The sequence below is a fragment of the Pavona decussata genome, unplaced genomic scaffold (genome assembly GCF_977016875.1).
Source record: "Pavona decussata unplaced genomic scaffold, jaPavDecu1.1 SCAFFOLD_155, whole genome shotgun sequence".
Lineage (NCBI taxonomy): Eukaryota > Metazoa > Cnidaria > Anthozoa > Scleractinia > Agariciidae > Pavona > Pavona decussata.
The window spans coordinates 4,700,001-4,726,620 of record NW_028145567.1 but is presented as its reverse complement, the minus strand read 5'-3'; the positions used below and the strand labels follow the sequence as shown (position 1 = coordinate 4,726,620).

At 38.3% G+C, this 26,620-nt stretch overlaps 2 protein-coding genes, 1 long non-coding RNA gene and 2 pseudogenes across 3 annotated transcripts in view; 4 read left to right on the top strand and 1 right to left on the bottom strand.

Annotated features, from left to right (window-relative positions):
• Positions 1–1,449: 1,449 nt before the first annotated feature.
• On the top strand, positions 1,450–2,617 carry LOC146465991 (orexin receptor type 2-like; annotated as a pseudogene).
• A 4,235-nt stretch (positions 2,618–6,852) lies between these two features.
• LOC146465990 (substance-P receptor-like) lies at positions 6,853–7,756 on the bottom strand (annotated as a pseudogene).
• A 2,035-nt stretch (positions 7,757–9,791) lies between these two features.
• LOC146465989 (uncharacterized) lies at positions 9,792–12,112 on the top strand. Its single transcript, XR_014868219.1, has 3 exons — positions 9,792–10,049; positions 11,765–11,834; positions 12,075–12,112. It is a non-coding gene; the product is annotated as an uncharacterized LOC146465989 (long non-coding RNA).
• Positions 12,113–13,000: 888 nt separating this feature from the next.
• Positions 13,001–14,223, top strand: LOC146465988 (neuropeptide SIFamide receptor-like). Its single transcript, XM_085128097.1, has one exon. The coding sequence runs from the start codon at positions 13,001–13,003 to the stop codon at positions 14,021–14,023; it is 1,023 nt and encodes a 340-aa protein (XP_084984223.1). The 3' UTR covers positions 14,024–14,223.
• Positions 14,224–18,894: 4,671 nt separating this feature from the next.
• LOC146465985 (orexin receptor type 2-like) overlaps positions 18,895–26,620 on the top strand; it is a 19,645-nt gene continuing 11,919 nt past the window's right edge. Inside the window, exon 1 of the mRNA XM_085128037.1 lies at positions 18,895–19,231. The gene's annotated coding sequence lies outside the window, so the exon portion shown is untranslated. The remainder of the gene's footprint in view (positions 19,232–26,620) is intronic.

Below are 26,620 nucleotides of genomic sequence, written 5' to 3'. Positions count from 1 at the left end.
AACTGGAGACATGTACAATTTACCAACGCTGCAACGAACTCAACCTGGACCAGACATTCTCCGAATATCTGAAGACAAGGGTGGCTTTTTAGTAATAGCGCTTTTCGTACGATATGTGCAGTCCCAAAAGGGCAATTTTCTGCATTTGATGGCCGTTATTAACTAAACCAAATGGCCAGCTCATCATTGTTGATATCTTCATGTTCCACATCATTAATCGTTATCATCATCATGGTAATTATCAGACGCTCAAATAGAATCATGCCGAAATCTAATCGTGACTCGATCGCCTCTCATGTAGTTACAAGGACTGGCTTAAGGCTTTGACAAGAGAAATGGCTTATTCTAGTGACAGTGAATCGAAAATGGTCCGATAGAAAGTTTATATCACCCTTACCACTTTTAAGGACAATAAGCTGTCTTATGACATTAGTCACGTGATCGGTTTCCTGTAGAAAAAGAAGAGTATATTAGGGTATATAAGAGTATACGCCGAGTTGGCGTCTTTTTTAAGAGAAAACATAAAACAAAACGGTTTTTCTAATGCAGATTAAACATAACCGAAATGACCGTCCATTGTTCCCTGAAAATAATTCAGGGAATAAAAGAGCGGCTTTTCTCAGTCATCCTTTGATTGTATATTACCCCAATTTTGAGGCCGTGATAAAGAGTTCTTCTGAACGACCGCCAATCTCGTACCCAGTGTCCTCAAAGTTTTTGGTCAGCGGGTGGGAGCCAGGAGAGACTCTGGGGAATTCGAAAAATTTTTAAGTTTTTGATTGGCTTTCCCGTAACAGTTTGCATTGTTTTTGCGCAGATATATTGTTGTAATAAAATTCTAGTTCCCCAGAGTCTCTCCTAGCGACCAACCTCTTGCCAAAGAGCCTGAGGACTCTGGGTACGAGATTGAACGAGATCGCTTGAAAATATCTCGCTGCATCTTAGAAGTGCACTCCACGGTGCATGTACGTCAACAAAACCTAATACATTAGTGACATATTTAATATTAATTCGCTCTTAAATTAAGTTGAATTCTTTTGTTCTTATATCAGAGATGACAGACCTCCTTAATATAACCAAGAATGTCACCTATGTAACTGGAGCAACTGGTAATGGTTCTATTCTTGTGCTTTCGTTTCAACAGTAGAAGTATCTGTTTTATTAATATTACAAAGTAAGTATTGAGTAATGTATTGAGAAGTGCGTTATGGACCTTTTTTATCTTTTTAGTTTCTGTTTGTTGGCCGTTTCATTTTTTAATGGTTTGTTTGCTTTCTTTTTTATTGTTTTATTTTGACGACCTTACTGAAAGTCGTCTGTGATAAGTGTGGCTTATGTCTTAGATAATAAATTATAGTTATTTTATCTATTTTTTTGTTAGGGAGAAACACAACGTTCACCGTCGCACCATCGCAATCCGACGGCATTTAAAGAAAGTTCATTATTGTCATGACGGCAGCATATGTAGTGATCTTTCTCGTTGCTCTCTTTGGCAATTCCTTTGGTTTGTTTGTAGTATTGAAGAAATCTTCGTCTAGGAGGGCAACAAACCTCTTCATCGCCAACATGGCCGTTGCAGATCTCCTTTTAACTTTCACAGTGGTGCCTTTTACCATTGCCTTCTTTTACCGTAATACTAGATGGGTTGGAGGAGTGTTGGGTAACATCACATGTAAAGCCTTGTTCTATGCTATCCCGATTTCCATAGCAGCGACTGTCTTTACGATGATGTTTATTTCATTTGATAGATTTTACGCCATCGTCTATCCCTTGAGAGAGAAGTTGTTCCGAAAACCAAAAATCTTGTCAGCAATCATTTGGGTCTTATCTATTGTGCTGATGATCCCATATGTTTTCTTGTTTCAAGTGGAATACATTGCTGCTGAGGGTACGTATTATTGTGTGCAGGTGTGGCAATGAGCAGACCTAAATGATCTTACCCTCGAGGAAACTTATCGCGTGTTGAAAACCTTCCACATCGTTGTTTTCATCACGGTGTACGTCTTGCCCCTTTGTGTGACAGGTATCAATTACTCCTTAATTTGTCGTAAATTGTGGTTGCGTCAATTACCAGGAAACGTGTCAGATAGCAACCGGGCCAACGCTGAAAAATCCAAGCGCTAGGTGGTGCGTTTATTGTTTATTATATGCGTGGTGTTTGCTGTGTGCCGGTTTCCAGTCTATGTGAATCACTACTTTTGGTACGTGCGTCCTGATCAATTGCACTTATTACCAGCAGAAGCTCAAGTCGTTTTTAGCTGGTTAGCCCATGCCAACAGTGCCATCAACCCCTGCCTTTATGTTCTACTTAACAGCGAATTTCGCAGAAAGCTTTACGCTACCCTGGTCTGTCATCCTGAGGTCGTGCCCAGGCCATTACCACCACAACCAGTCCCGCTTGTTGTCCGAGGGAGGCCACTGCAACTGGAACAGCATAATCTTCAACACGTGGAGGGTCCTGTTATTGAGTAACCCGGTTGACAGTATTTCCCCCAAGCCAAGAGGGGCGGGTGTGATAATAATAACAATGTGATAAGTATTTTCCTGTGGACGAGGGTCAAATCACAAGCAAATGTGCAAATACAAACTGAACCAACAGAAACTATGTTATTTATGAAAATCATGTCTTCAATTGATGTATGTTTATGACATTAGTCACGTGATCGGTTTCCTGTAGAAAAAGAAAAGTATATTTAACAATTATTCCATGAGCGCGAGTTGGATATGAGATGGTAAATAGCCAACGAGGCGCGAAGCGCCGAGTTGGCTATAACTAATCTCATATCCAACAAGCGCGAATGGAATAATTGTTTTATTAAATTCTCCGCGTTTAGACATTGCTGTTGAAGTTTACTGAATTTTTATATTTTAAGAAAAAATTTCTGTCAAATTAAAACGACCGGATATTGAGGCAACCTCCGACCAAAGCGCGCGAAACCTAATGATCACATGACACGCGCAGCTCTTTGCAAACGGAGTTGAATGAAAAATCGAAAGCGAAGAAAATCGGACACAGTCGGACATCTAAAATTCAAGAAACGTTTAAATGTACGAATTATAACCTTTCTGAGACTAGCATTCAAGTGCTTTTGGAGTTCAAGCTCACCGAGAAGCGTAATAGTTGTGCACATTTGAGCAAATGTTCTGCTGTGTGGTGCCGAGCGAAGGAAGAGATCAGGGCAAGGTCGGCTTTTTTCATGCTGAACTGAATTCCTCGCGGACGATTTAAAACACTTCAGGCAAGTCCAAGTGTACGAGGTACAACCTCACTGAGACAAGCATTCAGTGCAAGTTTTTAAACTTCAAGCTTATTTGAGAAGCGTAAGAGCTGTGCACATTAGTGCAAATGTTTTGCTGAGTGGTGCCGAGCGACGGAAACGAACATTTTGGCCGCCGCTCGTACGGATTTCATAGATGAACCATCTCAAGTCCTCGTAAATTCGTAAAAACATAAAGGCAGGCATAAAGCTCTTCCTGAGAAATTTCTTCGATTGGTTTTAACCTCTTACCGCCAGGATTTGCAAGCCATCCTGAAATTTTTGAAGGTAACCAGTTGTTTATATTATTGTTGTTATGTGATCTAAAAAATTGTAAAATCTTGCAATTTTGAAGATTTTGAAGGAAACTTCGGAGATACGTACCATTAAATAGTGTCATACCGAACTTTGTGGCTTTTATTGTTGTTATATTGAGATGGCATTGTTTGGAATTTCTTTCTTTTCCTTTTTTTTTCTACATTTTTCTGAAGAAACTTTTGCTTCCCGCTGAAAAAAAAATTTAGCTTAGTGACACCTGGGGCATTCGTTTTCCATATAAGGTCAAACTACGGTATATGAGCTGATAACCGAGATTTAGTGAACCAATCAGAACGCTAGAAATGCAATATCCGAGGCTGAGAATTTAATAATAGGGTATATAAGAGTATACGCCGAGTTGGCGTATTTTTTAAGAGAAAACATAAAACATAAACGTATGGGCTTTTTTGTGAAAGCAATTAGGCCTGGAAGACTAATTGATGTAGATACCACGTCCATATCCACTCCTGTTTATATCGGTGTGAGCGCCATGCTTACAGTTTACTCAGCGGCAGGAAACTCGAAGCACCTGAACAAACCAGCAGCTTCAGTTGTAGCCACTGATGGTTCTTTAGTTGTCATCTAAGTAGGTAACATAATAAGAACTAAATCAATAGTAAAAACGTTATTTAAAGAACGTACGTTCATACCATTATTACAATATATTTAATCAAAGTTGTTGGATCAAACTCTTCACCTCTTCAGCCTGGGTGGGGCTGGGTGGGAGCTAGCGAAGGAGAACATAAACGACCAGTGCTGAGTGTTAATATTCGTACTTTATTGTAATATCAAAGCAAACACCATTAAACTTCGTGGCTTTCCCTGTTAAAAATTTTTCTGGCAAAATTTGATGTAATGATATTGATTTCCCCATTATTACAGGTTGCAATGGCAATGCGATGTTGACAGCCCATTTTCTTTTTAATTTATTTTTTCAAAAATTGGATCCCTGTGGGAATTTTTAATTTTCGTATTACATTGTAAGTAAAGGTTTGGTTATACATAGACAAGTAAAAATAAACGATAAAACCGAACAACGTTTCGGGGTCGTCATGACGCCATTGTCAAGTTCGAAGTGATAGAAATAAATGAAGTCAATGTCAGAAATAGTTCACCAAAAACTTAACATAATGTCTGAATATATAATGTCACGTAAATAGTTTAGCTTGAATTGAGTCCGATTGGACATTGAGAGATGGTTTTAACTCTCTAATTAGCAACATTTCGTAAACTAAGCAATCGAACGTCGCTGCTCATAATACCCTTTCCTTTTTGTCGTATTCTGTATTATTCGTGTCAGTCACCCACCCCAGACCTCTAGGTATCGCCCAGTCAAAACATTCGGGAGTTCGAGACCTGGCCATGGCGCAGAGAAAATTTCTTTTTTTCTATCAAATGCTTGGTAAAACTTTGGCAGACCGATGTTCACTATCCAATAACCTGACCGTAAAATAGATGTATAGTCCTCGTACTTTTTTATTTTGGTGAGAAGAGAACCATAAGAAAATACGATGGAGAAGCGTTTGAGTGTGTTCCGAACTCGATAGTTCGCAGGTTATATTTTATTAGTATTTTTTTTTGGGGGGGGGGGGGGGGGGAGGGGATTGGGGGGATAAGCGCAAAAATATTGTAAATGGGTGTCAAAGCAATGATCAAATAGTACATTTGGACAGGTTAAAGTAACCAGAAGTCAGATCTCTTTCGTGCAAGGGATACATGTAGCTCTCCCGTGTTGAAGGTCTCTTGTTCGAACCCCACATGTGCTAAAGGAAGACAATTTTAAAACACCCTAAACTAAGAAAGTATCGTAGAGAGGGAATAAATGAGGTTGTTTATTAAACCTTTATGGTTTTATTGTTTTGATATTATTTTGGCTCCTGCACCCCACCCTTGCAGTGAGGACAATTCGGGATCAACTAATCACAAGAGTTTCAAGAGTATGTGAAACAGAGTAATGATTTTTGGGGGGCAGTCAGTTAAAAGCTCAGTTACGTGGCAGATGGTGCAACCTCTGATAATAGGTTTACCATTTTTAAAAGCCTAAATAAACCACTACAGGTAGCTCCCACGGGAGTCCGGGTGGCAGAAGCGTGTGTTTTAATACGTTTGGTTATTCAGAACTGAGCAGTAATTGTTACCTTTAGCTTGGCAATAAGTATAACTTGGTTTTCGACACGTTTCGCTTTTTTTCATCGCAGTTGTTGGCTTTTTCATAATACCCTTCTATCGAAAGTTGTAGTAACACGCTACCACAAGTTGGAAGAGGCTACTGTAGTAGCGACAGGCAAATTGCAGCAAACGAATGTTATGTGCGCAAATACAGAGATTAGGCAATCACGTTTTCAGAAGAAGGTACTCATTAGAGTCGGTTTTGTGTTTTCTCTAAGGGATCAATAAGTACATAAGATTCTAGCAAAGAATTCTAACGTCAGTGGTTAACGAAAAACTATTCAGTTTTCTGAGTTATAGAATGGTAAAACGACCAATAAAGAAAGGCCAAGCAGTTTTCATGTCATTTGCTTTATGTCGTAAACGCTTACTTAAAAAAAACGTGCAGCAGTATGGACGGATTGACGGAAGCCTCGAACAAAAATGATTATAGGTTAATATATCCCACTGAAAGCTCAAACCCGAAAAAGCAAGGTTAACAGCAAGCTTATGGCATGTCACTATGCGTTATAACTGTCATGGATATTAAAAACTTAGGTCTAGCTTATTACACGATAGGTCACAGGTGCCGGCATTACCAAAAGAAAGTAGGTTCCGTTTATTTTTTTTTCCAATAAACTTTCATCTACACCTATCCACTAAACGCCACAAGGGCCGATAAAAAAAACTGAGATAAGAACTACTGAACTAGCCATGCAAACTTCATGTAAAAGAAAGATTATTGTCTTTATCACCTCAAATATTGCGACTAGCAATTTCACCAGAAATGTCGTATGTAACCCCCTTTGAGCGTGGTGCCCTCTAACAGTACATGTGTTACGACTATTAACCAGTCACACACGTATAATCAGGCATAATGACCGCCATCAATGTCATAAAAAAGCAATAAAAGGGTTACATAAGTACGTATATTATGATCATCCGGGTGATGTGTAGTCCTGAGTAGGACTGTTTGAGGTGACATCGACAAACTGAGCGGAAGATGACTTCCGCTTGGGTTGTCTAAACGTCGGTCAATGTCACCTCAAACAGTCCTTCTCAGGACTACACTCACCCAGATAGCTATATCATTTACGTACTTATGACATGACTCAAGGGTTCAAACCATTTACAGTTTGAAAGGATTACAGTCTGGTTTCAGGGTCTTCCCGGTGCCATTTCGAACACCTGGGGTCTTTGGTGGTTTCCATGTCACGGGTGCCACACGAAATCCACCGTGCTGTCTCGGTAAATCGTTTTGCTGCTGTGCGGCGTCTGATGTTGATCGCTCCTCCATAATGTAGGCCGTGCACGTGCCAACAGCACGGATAAGAGATGCGAAGAGAGCGATCGTGGCGTTCAGAAACGCGTAACGAAAGTTTTTATTGCAAGCGATATAGAGGAGTGGATTTATTGCACTATTCGCATGCGATACCCAAAACATCAAATGCGCTACCACGATGGGGATCGCATTCCAGACAACTGGCTGAGAAAACATCAAGTAGTGATTCACGTAGGTGGGCAGCCAACACAATGCGAAAACAACGACAATGGCGACCACCATTTTGACGGTCCTCTGTCTTGTGACTTCAACCGGGCTTCTGTTAAAACTGACTGTATTTCCAGGCGACTTGTGAAACCATATTCGTTGCGCAATGAGGCTGTTAACCACTGCAATTATCAACAGTGGAAGAGCATACAAAAGGACAAAAGCGATCACATGGAATATCTTCAGGGTGAGAAATGTTTCTTCCAAGTACGTCTTTATCCCATGGCCACACCTGGTAACAATAATATCGTCCACCACCCTGGAAAACTTGGAAGAGCAGCAAGTTTGGCGCCATGGTAGTCAAGGAAATGAGCCAAATTATCGCTGTGATGGTTTTGTGCTTATGGAACAAGGCCTGGCTTAGAGGGAAGAAAATGGCACAGAAACGATCAAAAGAAATGACAGTCAATGTTATCACAGAAGCAATGATAGACACTGGCACGGCATTGAATATATCACATCGTAAGCACGTATATTTATCCATTTTCTTCATCAGTAGTAGCTTTACCTATTTTTCTCCAAGTTTTAGGGATTGTTCTCTCTCATGCATTCAAGGGTGAGGACTGGCAATGGGTACATGCGTGAAATCTGCCCATTTACCATTTATGCGCGCGCACTATAATACATTGCCCAAACTCACTGTCAGCATTGGCGATATGCTAAGATTGCAGCGTTTGGTTCAAAATAATTTCTCAGGCGAAATTAGTGATCGGTTTTTAATAATCCTGAGTATCGCGAGTTGTAATACTATTACAACTCACGATAGGAGGAACAATTTGAACAAGGTGGCGCAATTTGCAATTAGCCGATGTTTCATGGAATTGTAGCAACACATTCTACCTTCCGGGAATTAAGGGATTAAGCCTCATGTTTAATACAAACGGCGATAATTTTCAGAAAGGAGCCCAAAAATTGTGCACAGCAATTCTGGTGGCCAACACAAAATACAGGAAATGAATGTCCCGTACTATCTTATACCAAAAATAGTACGCTTGATCTTTCTATTATTAAGCATACTTATGGACTTCTGATATGGTCCGATAGATTGCAAATTCAGCTTTAGCTTATTGCACAGTAGGTTATGGGCATTATACATAAAAAGAAACTAGCTTTTTCGTCAAGAGTCTTAATTTCATCTGTTTACTCTACACGTCCTCAAGCGACGTCTCTTCTTTTTCTTTGCGCGGGAAATGACAATCGAAAAAAAAAATCGATTATTTTTAGATGATTATGTAAATTGACTTTTTTCAATGGAAGCATTGCCGTCAACAATCACCTTTCAAAAAACAACGTAGGTCCGTGAGTCGGTTTGACACGAATTGGCGGGGAAACTGTCATAACGCGTGAAATCTCGCAAAGGCCAAATCAAACAAGAACAAATTATTGATTTTCAGTATACAAGGAGTTTATGCGGCTGGTGATCGTCTAGCTTTTCAAATAACACACGAGCGAAACAAGCAACTTTTCTTTATTTTAAAAGGGGATTTTCCTTTTTTTGAAAATATAGATGTCAAAAGTGCGTTGCCATGGTTACAAACGACCACATGGCGTTTGCTCAAATACTTACTTTCTTAGGATTTTTTAAAAGTATCTGCTTTTAGCCCAAGTGGGGTTCGACCCAGAGACCTTCAACACGGGAGAGGTAATGTACGCGAGAGGGAACTCCGTTAGAGGCACGAAGTACCTCCGTCATTGTCGAATTTCGTCTTTGTACTGAGTACATGTGAAACTGATTTATGCCATTGCGTGTACGAATACATCGTTTAGTCATTCTCACATTAAAAAGTCTGGTTTTAATGTCTTTCTCGATTTATTTGTTAATATCCTTAATATTGAAACAAAATAAATATCCCCGTTGAATCATCAAGGTACCGATTCCTCACCTGGCATTCATTTCATAGTCGGTATAAAAGGTTTTTTTGTGTTTGTTAATTAAAATTGATTTAACTGTAATGAAATCTGAATAAAGCATAATTTTCCTTAAAATCGTAGGATAAATAGAATCCATTCATCAGCATTGTTCCCATTGATTGAGGGCGTATCTGCTTTCAAAAGCTGAAATTGACAGTAAAAGTTGTCTAAATAAAAGTAGATTTTACTTTGATGCGATTCCGGCTCCAAGCTTCAAGGCCTGTCTTTTTAGTCTTATCCTTTGTGTTGGGCAAGAATAATTCCCCAATAAATATATTGTTACGAACTATAAATTAAGGTAAATCAATACCTGGCAGCACTATAAACGGAACAAACGATATAATTAGTGGCCAATAATCTGCACGAATTTACAGATTTAAGCCTCTGTCAGATTTTTCCGATGTCCTTCACTCTGAAGAAAATGTAATTAAAACTCATAAAATGATTACGTACACATTTACCCCACAAACGTTTGTTCATGCTCAAGATGCGCCCTCCGGCTCGACTTAATGAAAATTTTCGATTGTATAGGGTATAAACAAGGAAGACAAATAGTTTCCAAAAATGTCTGGTGCCTGTCAACAAAAACGGAAGCTCCATTATGATTTTCAATGAACAAAACACATCTACCCACTTGTTCCCACAATGACATATCACAGCTTCACGAACACTTCCTCGACCACTCTCACCAAAAGAGATTGTTAAAGCTATCAAAAACTGACCCATGAACGAAGCAAAAAAGGGGTTTGCTGTAGGGCGTCAAAGACAGCGTGAGGATACACACCATCCCCCTCGTTATAGCCTTCAGACTTGCGACTGATCGAAAGCTTCACCTTCCCGCGACACCCCCGGACGGATAAAGTAAAGTAAGTAACTAAGTAAGTAAGTAACCAAGAAGCGAGCAACGCTAAAGGCACCCTGAGATTTGGATAACTGGGAATAATTTAACAACGCTGCAACGAACCTACCCTGTACCGGAGATACTCCGAATATCTGAGGACAAGGGTAGAACATAACAATAGAGTTGATGTTCGCGGGCGTAAATATGTTTTTGGCCCGACTCAGGCTCATTTTAGCCCGAGCCGCAGGCGAGAGCTAAAATGAGTTCTGAGAAGTGCCAAAAACATATTTACGCCCAAGAACATCAACTCTATTACTATTATGATAGTTTCAGAGGGCATTCACAAAAGGAATCAAAGACAGTACAGTAAGGGATCGCGATATCTTCTGTGAACGCTGCCGGAATCGCGTCGGCGTTTATTTTATTGTAAAAAAGCTTTCGTTGTCACAAAAACGTAAAACTTTGGCAGAACACCGCAAATTTTGTCAAAAGAATGTTTGCTTCTAAGTTTTCAAAAAGAAAATAACAGGATTTTGTAAACAGCGAAGAAATAGTCTCTTACGACTGTTAAAATTAATTGTGCAATTGCTTAACTGAGCTGGTTTCACTCAAAGAAGACAAGTTACAATTACTTCGCCTCCGGCCGTGGAGCTATTACAGGCATTATTTCCACCATCGCCCCCGAGTTTCTGTTTTAAAGTCCTCTTCATCTAGCTCAGACGACTGAGAATTTGCTTCTTCGTTAGGTTTTCCATCGATTTTGTAGCTCAAAAGAATCTTTTTGCAGATGTTGGCGCTTCCAGTCAAACAAATAAGAAAACGGCGCGAACAGTTGAATGGCTTCCAGTTCTGATTGGCTGGCTACGTTATTTTCTTCTTTCTTATTGGCTCAGAGCAGGGGGCTAAAATATATTTTAGCCCGCTGAATTCTTCAATTTAGCCCGCAAAATACGCCGCAATGCCCGATGAAATTATTATAATAGCGCTTCTAGACATGTGCTTCTAGTAAGACATGTGCATTTCCAAAAAGGGCAAATTTCTCGCATGCATTTGATGGATCTTGATGTCTCGCTGGCGTTCTTTGCCACGCTCTTATTGATTAAAACTCAATGCCCCGATCACCACTAGCATTGTTGATATCTTCATGTTAAACACTTCTATCATTATTATTATTATTATTATTATTATTATTATTATTATTATTATTATTATTATTATTATCATCATCATCATCAACATCATCATCATCATCATCATGATCAGAATTTTAAAGAGGATCATGCCGGAATCTAATCGGACTCGATTGATTGTTGCAGAGCCTGGATTAAGGCTTTTACAAGAAAAAACAGTTTGAATTTCGAGATAGCTTTAACAAAACATGACAATGAATCAAAATTGGGCAGATAGAAATTTCTTATCATCCTTTAAGCGCAATAAGCTGTCTTATGACATTAGTCACCTGATCCTTTTCCTGAAAAAAAAAAGTAGATATTAAAACACTCGTTTACATGGCGCCTTTTATCTTAATCTGAAGAAAACATTGCGATTGTTCAAAATGCTTCTATCGCAACAGAATCTTCCAATTTCCTCTTAACCAATTTATGCTACTTCAAACGAACGCTGCTAAAGAAGAGTACGACAAGAACTTGGTGGCAACAAAAATTTACTAACCCAATAAATTATATAATAATAATTTAATATTTTGCTCTAAAATTGAGAGGAATTCTTTTGTTTACACAGGTTCTAAGATCAGACATGGCAGAGCTCTTTCTCATGACTAAGAATTTCACCTGTGTAACTACAGCAAATGGTAATTAATGCTCTTATTTCAACATTGGAATAATCTGTTTAATTAATACTATAAGGTATTGCGTCGTCTACCAAAAGGCGTTTTGTGCACCTTTTTAACTTTTTTGTTTCTCCTTGTTGGTTTCTTTTTCTTTATAATTGTTTAGTTTGAGGACTGTACTGAAATCATCTACGTTGAGCTTGGTTTCCTCCTTAATTAAATATCTTTTTTATTATTTTATTTTATTTTATTTTTTGTTAGGAACAAACACCACGCACACTGACCACATTCAAAACTTCACGGTCGCACCATCGCAATCTGGCGTCGTTTCAACAAATTTTAGGGAACTTAAGCACCAGACGTTTTCTACGGGGCGACGGCGACCGGAAGTCAATTTTACTTCCGATCCACGTTTCCGGTCGACATGGTCAGCCGTCGCGACTCGGCGCCGACTTTGTTTTGCTTATTTTGACGTCGCGTGTAAAACGTGAGTTTCGCCTTTAAGATTTTTGTTCCTTTATATCATTTTGCCCTCAATGTTTTGTACTTATCGATGTTTAAAATATTCTTCTATCGTTTTGGTGCTTGTACGAACAATCGTCAAGTATTTACAGTCATTTTTTGAACTTTTAAGCCTCTAGCGTGAAGATGGCTACCAAAAACAACCTGTAATGGAATGGACAGATAACCACGACATTCTCCTGTTGCATGAAATGATTGCTAGCGAATTGTTTCAGTTCAAGAAAGGCAGTCCTGCAGACCGTGGCAAAATCTGGGAGTCAATCCAGGAAAGATTGAACAAGATCGATAATCCACTCTGAACTCTGCCAAACATTCGGCTTCGTTGATGTCTTCAAGATCAAATCTTGCATACGAACTGTTTGGAAATTCTGGGTTCTTGGAACGGCAGCTCTCCCACACGACCAAGAATTCTTCATCAGAAATTATTTTACCATCATATGTTAGCCGGACAGCATCTCTCTTGTTTCACGAAAAGACATTTTTCACAGAGGTTTTCTCAAGCTTTCGAGGAAGTTTTCGAAAGGGTTGCCGTCGCAAAAACACCTCTTTGCTTAAGTTTGGATTTTGGCGGGAACGACGGCGCCCTCTTACCTAGGCTGGCTCGTTTGTAGACGTCGCCGTCGCCCCAAAAACGTCCGGTGCTTCAGTTCCCTTTTGTTATTGACATGACGGCAGCATATGTAGTGATCTTTCTGGTTGCTCTCTTTGGCAATTCCTTCGGTTTGTTTGTGGTTTTAAAGAAATCTTCGTCAAGGAGCGCAACAAACCTCTTCATCGCCAACATGGCCGTTGCAGATCTCCTTTTAACTTTCACAGTGATGCCTTATACCATTTTCCATTTTTACCGTGGTTTTGTATGGTTTGGAGGAGCATTGGCTACCGTCACATGTAAAGTTTTGACCTATGCCATCCCGATTTCCATTGCAGCGACTGTCTTTACGATGATGTTTATTTCATTTGATAGACTTTACGCCATCTTCTATCCCTTGAGAGAAAAGTTGTTCCGAAAACCGAAAATTTTGTCAGCAACCATTTGGGTCTTATCTTTTGTTCTGATGATCCCATATGTTTTCTTGTTTCATGTGGTATTTGATCCCATCACCGACGCGTATACTTGTAAGCAGGTGTGGCAATGGGAAGATCCAAATGACCACACTTACGAGGAAACTTATGGCGTGTTGAAAACCTTCCATATCGTTGTTTTCATCACGCTGTACGTCTTGCCCCTTTGTGTAGCAGGTACCAATTACTCCTTAATTTGTCGTAAATTATGCTTGCGTCAAATTCCAGGAAACGTGTCTGATAGCAACCGGGCCAACGCTGAAAAATCTAAGCGCAAGGTGGCGCGTTTGTTGGTGACCGTGTGTGTGGTTTTTGCGCTGTGCTGGTTTCCAATATACGTCAATCACTACTTTTGGTACGTGAGACATGATCAAATACACTTATTACCAAAGGAAGTGGAGGTGATTTTTACTTGGTTATCCCATGCCAACAGTGCCATTAACCCCTGCCTTTATGTCGTACTTAACAGCGAATTTCGCAAGAAGCTTTTCGCTACCCTGGTCTGTCACTCTGATGTGGCGCCCAGGCCATTACCACTGCAACCAGTCCCGCTTGTTGTTCGAGGGAGGCCACTTCAACTGGAACAGCATAATCGACAGTATTTGGAAGGTCCTTTTATTGGGTAACCCGGTTTACAGTATTTCCCCTAAGCCAAGAGGGGCGGGTGTGATAATAAGAACAATATGATAAGTATTTTCCTGTGGACGAGGGTCAAATCAAAAGCAGATGTGCAAATACAAACCAGCAGAAACTTTGTTATATTTATGAAAAATCATGTCTTCAATTGATGTAAACAAAAAAAATTATATATAGAAGTATTTAATTGGTGTAAACGAACCGCACTGATCGTTAATATTCGTACCTTTTTCCTTTTTTTTTTTTTTTTTTTTTTTAATATCAAAGCAATCACCATTAAACTTCATGACTTCCCCTGTTAAAAAAAAAGTTATCCGACAAAAATAGTGTGGTGTTTGTGCTGTGCTGGTTTCCAGTTTTCGTCAATCACTACTTTTGTTTCGTCCGGCCTGATCAAGTACACCCATTTGCGACGGAAGTCCAGTTGGTTATAACCTGGATAGCCGATGCCAACAGTTCCATCAACCCCTGCGTTTATTTCCAACTTAATAGCGAATTTCGTAGAAAACTTTTCGCTACTCTGGTCTTTACACGTCACACTGAGGAAGACACCAGGCCATTACCTCCGCAACCAGTCCCGCTTGCTGTCCGAGGCTAGGGAGGCCACTGCAGCTGGAACAGTATAATCGTCAGCACTTGAAGGGTCCTGTTGTTGAGTGACCTGGTTGACAGTTTTTAACCAAAGCAAAGAAATAGAAATGTGTTTTAAGTGAATTGTAATTTTATTCGACATTGTTATCAAGCTTGCCAAGCTTCGTGATGGAAACCGTGGAAGGAAATCAACACTTTTTGAGCAACTGTTGACGTCATACTGCATGGTAATGTAGCTAGTTAACCTAATTAGAACTAAACCAATGGGGACCCTTATTTAAAGATAGCATATACATGCTGATGATTTCAATTATTGGTTGGATCAAGGGTTCAAGCAGGCTTGCCGCAAAAGGAAGGGGTATTGGCTAGGCTAGTTACAGTTCTGTCTTAGTTTTAAGGTTGTCAGAAGTTAGAGGGGAGCTTGCACGCTCGTTAATCATTCGCAGTGTAAGAAAGGAGCGAGTATCCCCGGACCTGTTCAATCAAATGTTCAACCATGATGATTCTGGTTCACTTGTTAGCACTTGTCATAAAAAAGAAAAATTGTGTTGGTTGATCTCTTGAAGCTAAAGTTTTCTTACTTCTTATTCTAAACCAATAAGAGTGCTGCACCAAAATCCAAGAACATGTATTTTAATTGTGGGTTTTATAATAAAGGATCAGTACCACCAAGGATTGCTCTGTCAAAGAATCGCTTTATCAGGTTTTACCTTTCTTAAGTTTTTAAAAAGGTTCTAACTCCTCGTGTAAATTGGGATGACAGAGAAAAATTAGAGTTTCGCCCGGTGAAAAAGCGAAATACGCAGGAAACTCACGCGAACGCTTAAATTCTACGTAAGCTAGTTGAAACTGAGCTACCGTGAACAACACCAGTGTGTCAAAACAAGTGCGCATGTCATCATTAAGTTAACCCGAAATACTTATTGCGAGTGGCAATCTTACGTACATAACTGATGTAAGCTAAGTGACAGGATTGATCCGTTGTAGTTAGTATACAATCATATTTTGTCAATAACAAAATAAATCGGAGGTTTTTAATTCTGCAGATTTTTGCTTCCCTCCTTGCCCTGTTTCTTTGCTCTGGTACCCGACTTTTGCAGGAAGGTCTAGTTACCAAACGAATTCGAACTTTAAGCACACACGCGATGGCGACAGCAACGGACGCTAGAGAGAAAGAAAAAATATATATTAAATCAGCATAACAACGCCTCCGCAGGTGCAAGAAAAATCTTTATGCATTTCTTTGACGTTCCAGGAGAACTTGAACACCATCGCGGTTTCTGCGAATTATGTTCCCAGATGATCTGCTACATGGGACCGGAAAAACGCTTTAGGATTATCACAAAATAAACCAGATAATTAATGTGGGTATATATTTCTAGCTGACGTTTTCGTTGCCGTTGCCGTCGTGGCTTCGTAAGATCCCTAATCAGTGATGAGACACAACGTCAAGAGGTTATGAAGTCGAAATTAATCGTTGTTGATTTATCCGGCGGCAGCTTCTTAAGTTTCCTGACATCGCTGCTGTTGCCATTTTTAAAAATCCTCCGAGTATCGTAAGTTGTAGTCACAAGTTAGAGCAATTTGCAATAAGCCGAATGGATGCTTCATGGAATTGTAGCAACCTACTATACGTAAACAACAAATACAGGAAATTAATGTCCCGTACATAGTTACTTAGACAAAATAATAATAAGTCCCACTTATACATGGACTTCTGACATGTTTTGATCATTGAAAATTGAAAATTCAGGTATACCTTATTACTCACTAGGTTATGACCAATAAGAAACAAGTTCCGTTTCTAATTTGCCAATAATCTATATCCCTTTAGTAACTCATATCAACTACACTTTTCGAAACTACACTCACTTATCCACTGCCAAGTTACCAAAGAAACGACGACACGACTGTTGGCTGAGCAGTTGTCTTAAGCTAAAAATCATCCTCTATTGGATCATTGCTAAGTCATCATTTGTCGAAGGTGAGTGTGATTTCCCAGTAGATGAATGTTCTTTCTTGTTGTCAAGGCGTTTTAAATATCTCTAGAGAATTTGCCGTCCAAACGAAATCGAAAATACTACCGGTAATTTAAAAGACAGACATTATAAGGCTCTTGAAGACAATACTGAGTTGTTATGGTTTTAAGTCGTAAGTTTAAACACGGTTTTCCCTCGGTAAGTTTCTGTTGTAAAAAAATAATAATAAATAAAAAGATGGCACAACAGTCGTCTCAGGATTGAACAGCACGTTTCCATGACCGGTATTTATGTTATCAATGACAACTTTGACTATGTAAAAGTTTGGAAAAATTTTTTTGCTATCGTGTCTTGTTCAAAAAATAGAATGCACGTTTCACGCCGATTAATGGACAAAGTTGCTTGATAGCGAAAATTGCTCTGTCATTTTCAAAAGACTGGTACTGCTACCGCGACCAAGAAAAACTCATTGATGTGAGCAAATATACATAGCTTTGTGAAAGTCATCAACAACCGCTTGTTCACCTTTGACACACGAGCAAGTTCAAATTGTTGAAAACCTTGCCATGCCGGGTAGCTTAAACCTTGTGGTATCAGTCAAAGATTAACATAAATTTTATTCAAAGTATCCGTCATAAATTTTGTCAATAGTTAACGGCGCTCTTTCTGAGAATAGGGTCGACGTGAAGCCCCTTTTGCGAAAGACCCGAAAAGCTTTTGGGTAAATAAGAACTTATTTTTTATTGTTTCAACCGATTTAAGCACGAATTATTAGTTAAAACTTGCTTAATGTTGCCTAAAATTATGAATATATCTGACATTTTGCTTAAAAATAACAATTTCCTTTCCGCTCGGGGTTTTATGCACGAAAAACAACTTTCTGTTAACGGGGCATTTGAGAAACAGGCCCTAGTAAAAGAAAATTGCATAAATAAGTCGACTTAGGAACCAAAAAATAATAATCCGACAAGGGATAAAAAGTGGAAAAGTGAAAGACGTCAAAATAGCATGTAAATTTCTTCTATACTTTAATCACCTTTAAGCCATTGAATAATTAAAATACTCCGTGATCTTTTAGACTCGTGCGTGAAAACATTTATGCAAACAGTCACCAACGATAGAGGCCAATAACTATTTTTCTTAGCATTCGATGTTCTTTACGATTTATTTATAACTGGAAAATAAGAGAAGAAACCTAACTTTGCCGTCAATGGTCTGAATTTCAGCTGTTTTCTCTGCGCAAGGTTAATATTCTGAGCTCATCAAGTTGACGTTTAAGGCAAATTAAAGTTTGAAATTAAACAGACGAATGAACAACATAAAGGGTGAAAATGCAAGGAAAGCAACCTGTTTTTTAATGAATTACTAGAATAAATCGACATTTGTTTCAGAAAGAATACTATCAATCCGGGCATTTTCGCTTGATATGGACACTCTGTGTCTCTCCACGGATGATCACTGTCACGTCACGTGATCAATTTAAACCAATCAGACCCGGAGAAAGTTTAGTGGTAAACCATATGAGATATTTGTATTCACGCTGTAATTACTATTAAACATGTGAAGCTTCAAACACCGCCTATGAATAAAAAAAAAACTTTAGCTGCAGATATATGATTGAGTGTGTTTGATTATTAAAGCAAAAAACTTGAACTACATATTCTACTTTTCCTCAAGCATTTTAATAATTTGAGTACCTCACTGTATTTTAGATATTTTAACTCCTCGTGTAAATTGGGATGACAGAGAAAAATTGGAGGATTCGACCAGTGAAAAACAAACAAACAAACAAGCAGTAAAACCCACCCGAACGTTTAAATTCTACTCGAGCTAGGTGAAACTGAGCTACAGTGAACAACAGCAGCGGCTCTGCGCAAGCGCTAAGAATTTTATTGCATTTCTTTGACGTCGTCGGCAAATTAACACAATGTGAAAAGGTAACGTTTTCGTTGCCGTTGCCGGCGTAGTTGAGTTACAACCCTAATGATGAACTGCAAGGACAAGAAGTTAAAAAGTCGAAATTAATCATTGTTTTAAAAGTGATGTATGCGGTTGCAATTTACTAAAGCTTCCCGATATTGCAGCTGTTGCCATTTTTAATTATCCTGCCTATCGTGAGTTGTAATAATAACAAGTTGGTGCAATTAGCAACAAGTCGAATAAAACCTCAACAATGAGGGGATTAAGCATCTTGTTTACTCCAAACGTCGCAAGTTTTTAGAAAGGAATCCATAAGTTTATATATAGAAAACGTGCACAACAATTATGGTGGCCAACAGCAAATACAGGAAATTAATATCCCGTAGTTACTTAGACAAAATAAAACCTACGCTTGATCTTTCTGTAATTAGCCAAACCCTGACATCGTCCGATAGATTAACAGGTCTACCTTGACAGGCCTACCTTATTACATACCAGGTTATGGGAATAAGAAACTTCTTATCGATCAATAAACTAAATCCCTTTATTGACTCATCTACACCTGCCACTACACTTTTCGAAGCTACACTCGCTCAGGATCCATAGTCAAAAGATACCAAAAACAACGACATGACTGTTGGCCGAGCCGTTGTCTTAAGCTAAAAGTCATCCTTTTTTAGATCGTTGCAAAGTCATCATTTGCCGAAGGTAAGTGTGATTTGCCAGCAGATGAATGTTCTGTTGGAAAAGTATTTAAAGCATCGCTAAAGAATTTTGTCTTCCATAAGAAATCGAAAATAACAATTTAACTGACAGAAATAATATAAGACTGAAAAGAAAATACTGCCGAAGTTGTTGTGGTTTTTAGTCGTTTGTTTAACACAGAAAAAAAGTTATGATCATTTTTTAATACTGCTATTTTTAATGTATAATTTTTAAAAGTTTTGAGATTTTTCCTCGGTAAGTTTCCGTTGTAAAAAAAAAGGGCAGCACATTCGCGTCAGGATAAAACAGCACGTTTCCTTAACCGTAATTTATATTAGGGCAACTTTGGCTATGAAAAAGTTTGAAACATTTTTCTGCAGCAAGTCTCGTTCAAAAAATAGAGTGCACGCTTCAAGCCAATTTATGACATTTAAGGAGAGAGTTGCTTCATAAAGAAGATTGCTCTGTCGTTTGTAAAAGACTACTACTATACTGCTGCAACCAATGAAAGCTCGTTGAAGTGAGCAACATAATATACATAGCCTTTCAAAGACATCAACAAACACTTGTTCTCCCTTTACCCACGGGCAGGTAAAAATTGTAGAAAAGCTTGCCGTGCAAGGATAGCATAAGTCTTGTACATGTGGTACCGTTCAAAGGATAACTTAAATTTTATTGATAGTATATACATATATCTTATTCGATGGTTTTACATATAATACGCGCGGATATTTTGCGAGTTGCGTAGTATTTTTCCGAGCCCCGAAGGGGCGAGGAAAAATACGAGCAATGAGCAAAATGTCCGCGAGTATTATATGTAAAACCATCGAATAAGAGATTTATTATTCCACTACAAAAAGATTTTGTTATTTTGGCTTCTCTGTTTTGGTAACAGTTTTCAAATGCACCCGGCATCAACTGTCCATCGGTATATGGCGCGTACGAATGATGTAAACAACACAGAAAGCCAGTTAAATGTCTTTAATTTGATTAGATAAAATGAAAAGATAAATGACAAGTGAAACTTGTTTTCGAGTCTGCATCGTTTCAAAAACTATTCTTCGTCCAGTCCGGACATTGTTGCTCCTTTTTTCTGCCTTTTCCGTCCGTATTCGCTCTGTTGTAAACCGGTCAAACCGGGACACTACAGTGTATTACGGTCTCATATTTTGCGCGTTCTCTTGACCTTATTTGGTGAAATGACATAATAGTGGAATAATAAACGCCGTTATAAACTTTGTCAGTGACTCTCTTTCCGAGAATAGGGTCGGCATGATGCACATTTTGCGTAAGACCCGATAATCTTTTGGGTAAATAAGTACTTATTTTGTTTCCTTTAACTGCAAAGCAAGAATTTTTTGTTAAAACGAGCGTATGTGTTACCTAAATCTATGAATATATCTGACACTGAACTTAAAAATAACAAATGTCTTTCCGTTCGGGGTATCGGCAAAAAAAATAATTTTCAGTTATCGGGACATTTAAGAAACGGGCCCAGTAAAAGGAAAACGTATAGTCGAATTCAGACAAAAAAATAATGCGACGAGGAATAAAAAAGTGGGAGAGTGAAGGACTGTAAAATAGCATGCAAATTTCTTCTAGACTTTAATCACCTTTTGGCAATTAAATAAATAAAATATTTCGTGGTCTTTTGGACTCGTGTTTAAAAACATTTTTGCAGACAGTCACGGAGGGTAGAGGCCAAAAACTGTTTTTCTTAACGTTCAATGTTTCTTTACGTTTAATTTATAACTGGAAAAGAAAAGAAGAAACCTAACTTTGCAGTCAATGGTCTGAATTTCGACTGTTTACTCTGTGCAAGGTTAATACACCTTTTGCTGTTCATTACGAGAAAATACGCATCCATTTGCGTAAAATGGCGACCAATTGCGCGAATACACATTCATTAGCGCCAAACAACGAACATTTGCGCTTAACTCAGATTCAAAAACGATTTTTGCATTTTTATCAACATTCAAAAACACTTTTGGGCATTCTTATGCGTCATTCGACATACAAAAGAGAAAAATATACTTTCATTTGCGCCAATATTCAAGTCATTAACACCATCTTGAAAGTCAATAGAGGTAATAGACAAACATTAACGTGTATAAACCATTTATTAACATTTTTATCACACTGTTTGAAATTCAATAGCATTCCTGGACGGCATTAGTGTAGATAAGACAACTATTAATGCGCTTGTACAAACAATTGAGCGTTCTTTAGATTCAATATACAAAAATCGATTTTCAATTGAACAATACCTAATTTACAAGACTTTTGCATTGACAGTGGGATGTACACGAAATTTTCTGATGCTTTTATCCCATTCTGCACTTGACAAAGGTTACGTAGCCTGTTTGTCAAGTGCAGAATGGGATAAAAGCATCAGAAAATTTTGTACAGTTCATTCACTTCGTAAGGGTTTCCTGACCTCTGGCAAAATGCCACGAAGCTAAAAGTGCGCAATGGTACCGCTTCGTGCAGACCTATCTGCCAAGATGTTTGAATAGAGAGCTTATTAAAGGGTAAACTAAAATTGAGAACAAAATAATGTTTTGAAATTGTACTGTTCAATTGAAAATTGATTTTTGTATATTGAATCTAAAGAACGCTCAATTGTTTGTACAAGCGCATTAATATTTGTCTTATCCACACTAATGCCGTCCAGGAATGCTATTGAATTTCAAACAGTGTGATAAAAATGTTAATAAATGGTTTATACACGTTAATGTTTGTCTATTACCTCTATTGACTTTCAAGATGGTGTTAATGGCTTGAATATTGGCGCAAATGAAAGTATATTTTTCTCTTTTGTATGTCGAATGACGCATAAGAATGCCCAAAAGTGTTTTTGAATGTTGATAAAAATGCAAAAATCGTTTTTGAATCTGAGTTAAGCGCAAATGTTCGTTGTTTGGCGCTAATGAATGTGTAATCGCGCAATTGGTCGCCATTTTACGCAAATGGATGCGTATTTTCTCGTAATGAACAGCGAAAGGTGTATTCTAAGCTCGTCAAGTGGACGTTAAAGGCAAATTTAAGTTTGAAATTAAAAAGGCGAATGAACAACATAAAGGATGAAAATGCAATGAAAGCAACCTGTTTGTTAATGAATTGCTAGAATAAATCGACGCCCTTTTAACGACGAGTACTATCAATCCGGGCATTTTCGCCTGATATGGACACTCTGTGTCTCTCCGCGGATGATCACTGCCACGTCACGTGGTCAATTTAAACCAATCAGAAACGGAGAAAATTTACTGGTGAGCCATATGAGATATTAGTATTCACGCTGTAATTACTATTAAACATGTATACCTTCAAAAACCTCTGATGTATAAAAAACTTTAGCTGCAGATATATGATTAAGGGTGTTTGATTGTCACTGTATTTTAGACATTTCCAGCGGCGTCACTTAGGAGACCAAACATATCTATCCATGTAGTTTGCTGTTGATTTCATGTTAGAACTTCCTCAAGAAATGTAAATAATAAAAACCTAAACCTATGCCGTTACTGGCTGTTTTACTGTATTCTGGCTCTAAGGACGGGAAGCGACTTTGGCGAGTTATTCGTATTTTCACTGAATCTACTTTGCAAGCCAGTCCGTGAGGAACCTTACGCAAACACGAAGGTAATGACAACGGACGCCAAACACAAAGAAAGTAAAGATTAAATGAGCAAAATAATGCCTCTGTGCCATGAAAAATATTAATGCATTTCTTAGACGTCCTCGGCGGGAAAACCAACGTGAAATGGTCAAATGACAAGTTCTTAGGCGAACAGGAACTGGAAACGTGGTTTCTACTTATTATGCTCTCACATAATTCAGTTAAACGTGTCAGGCTGATTGCGGAATTAAGATTTATCAGTAGACACGCAAATGCGCGCCAGAGGAAACTCCGTTGTTTAGAAGAACAAGGTACCTTATTAAAGAATTTTCATGTGAAACTGATTGATGCCGTTCCGTGTATGAATACAACTTCTAATTGTTCTCACATTCAAACGTCTGGTGGAAATGTTACTATCTTAAACATTGAAATAGAATCGGAAATATCCATTGAATCATCAAGGCACCGATTCCTCATCTGGCATTTATTTCAGAGTAATCAAATCTGAATATGAAGCATAATTTTCATTAAAATTGTAGACAGAAATAGAATGTAAATAGAATCAATTCACCGACATTGTCTCTATTGATTAAGGGTATATTCGCTCTCGAAAGCTGAAATCGATAAAAAGTTTGTCAAAGTCAAAGTAGATTTTAACTCGAATCGATTCCGGTCAAAACCTCTTGGCCTTGTCTTAACTTAGACTTCTCCTTTGTGTTGGGCAAGCACAATTTCCCAATAAATTTGTTGTTATTTATTATCAATTTAGATAAGTCAATATCCTGTAGGCACTATAAAGACAACATCCGATACTTAGTGGCCTATAATTTCCTGCGCGATATTTCTAGATTTAAGCCTAAGATTTTTTTTCGACGTCTTTAACTCATAAACTGACTAAAAATTTACCCCACAAAAGTTTGCTTAAGACGCAACCACGTCTTAATGAAAGTATTGTCAATTGTATAGGTTATTGACGTATAAATAAGGAGGACAAACAGTTTCCCAAAATGTCTGGTGCATGTCAACAGAAACAGAAGCTCCATTATGATTCTCAGTGATCAAACTTATCATAGCAAACACATCTACCCACTTGTTCCCACAATGACATATAACATCTTCACGAACACTTCCTCGACCACTCTCACCAAAAGAGGTTATTAAAGCTATCAAAAACTGACCCGGGAACGGAGCAAATAAGGATTTGCTGTAGGTAGGACTCTTCTCCTTAAGTAGTAGATGTAATATTTAGACATGAGGAGCGAGCATCGCTGAAGGCAACATCCTAAGATTTGGATAACTGGAGACATGTACAATTTACCAACGCTGCAACAAACTCACCTAACACCAGACAGTCTCTGAATATTTGAAGACAAGGGTGGCTTTTAAGTAATAGCGCTTTTCGTGCGATATGTGCAGTTCCAAAAAGGGCAATTTTCTGCATTTGATGGCCGTTATTAACTAAACCCAATGGCCAGTTCATCATTGTTGATATCTTCATGTTCCACATCATTATTATCATTATCATCATCATGATCATTATCAGACGCTTAAAGAGAATCATGCCGAAATCTAATCGTGACTCGATCGCCGTCTCAAGTAGTTAAAACGCCTGGCTTAAGGCTTTGACGAGATAAACAGCTTATTCGATCGCGAGTGAAGGTGAATCAAAAGTAGGCCGATAGAAAGTATTTATCATCCTTAACACTTTTAAGCACAATAAGCTGCCTTATGACATTAGTCTCGTGATGGTTTTCCTGTATAAAAAAAAAAGGGAGCGTATTAGGGTATATAAGCGTAAACGCCGAGTTGGAGTTGTTTTTAAGAGAAAACATAAAACAAAACCGTTTTTCCAATGCAGATTAAACATAACCGAAATGACAGTCCATTGCTCACTTAAAAGAATTTAGGAAGTAAAAGGTTATTTCTCAGTCCAAAATTCATCTTTTGATTGTTTATTACTCCAAATTTGAGGCCGTGGTAAAGAGTTCTTCTGAACGACCGCTTGAAAATACCTCTCAGGCAGACTGCATCTTAGAATAACTGACTCCATCTTAGAAGAGCATGTGCATGTACATCAACAAAACAAGCAAGCCACCGAGCGACTACGGCACTGAGTACAGTGTGATACTCGAACTGAACATTTGGAAATGTCATGCAACCATACCGTAATCTGTAACCTCACATTTATTCAACCATTTTTCCGTTTAAAAAGTGTCAGGCTAAATTAAGATTTATACTAGACACACAAATGCACGCCAGAGGAAACTCCGTTTGTTTAGAGGTATGAGGTGTCTTACTGAAGAATTCTGCTGATATCAAACTGATTGTTGCCGTTCCGTGCATGAACACAACGTCTAGTTATTGTCACATTCAAACGCCTGGTGGAAATCTTACTATCTTAAATATTGAAATATAATCAGAAATATCCATTGGATCATCAAGGTACCGATTCCTCACCTAGCATTTCTTTCAGAGTCGGTATAAAGGTTTTTCTTGAGCGTTAAACGAAGTTTCTTTTACTGTATTCAAATCTGGATATGAAGCATAATTTACCTTAAATTGTTGATATAAATAGACTGTAAATAGAATGAATTCACCGGCATTGTTCCCATTGATTGAGGGTGTATCTGCTCTCAAAAGCTGAAATCGATAAAAAGTTTGTCAAAGTAAAAGTAGATTTTACTTTGAATCGATTCCGGTCAAAACCTCTAAGCCTTGTCTTAAATAAGTCTTCTTCTTTGTGTTGGGCAAGCACAATTCCCCAATAAGCATCTGTTGTTATTTACTATCAATTTAGATACTCAAGTCATTATCCTGTAGGCACTATAAAGACAACATCCGATACTTAGTGGCCAACCCGCGCGAATTTCCAGATTTAAGCCTCAGATTTTTCCGATGTCATTTTAACTCATAAACTGATTAAAATTTTGTCCAAGATGCGTCTTCGGCTTAATGAAATCATGCCCAATTGTATACGATATTGACGTATAAACAAGGAAGACAAATAGTTTCCCAAAATATCTGGTGCATGTCAAGATAAACAGAAGCTCCATTATGATTTTTTAATGAACAAAAATCGGATCCACATGTTCCCAGAATGACATATGACAGCTTCGCGAAAACTTCCCCGACCATTCTCACCAAAAGAGATTATTAAAGCTATCAAACACTGACCCGGGAGCGAAGCAAATATATAAGGATCTGCAGTAGGCAAGAATCTGCTCCTTAAGTAGTAGATGTGATATTTAGACATATGAAGCGAGCATCGCTAAAGGCAATATTCTAAGATTTCGATAACTGGAGACATGTACAATTTACCAACGCTGCAACGAACTCACCCTGGACCGCACATTCTCCGAATATCTGAAGACAAGGGTGTCTTTTAAGTAATAGCGCTTTTCGTAAGGTATGTGCAGTTCCAAAAAAGACAATTTTCTGCATTTGATGGCCGTTATTAACTAAACCCAATGGCCAGCTCATCATTGTTGATACCTTCATGTTCCACATCATTAATCATTATCACCATCATGATAATTATCAGACGCTCAAAGAGAATCATGCCGAAATCAAATCGTGACACGATCGCCTCTCAAGTAGTTACAAGGACTGGCTTAAGGCTTTGACAAGAGAAATGGCTTATTCGAGTGACAGTGAATCGAAAATGGTCCGATAGAAAGATTTTATTAATTATCCTTAACACTTTTAAGGACAATAAGCTGTCTTATGACATTAGTCACGTGATCGCTTTCCTGTTAGAAAAGAAGAGTATATTAGGG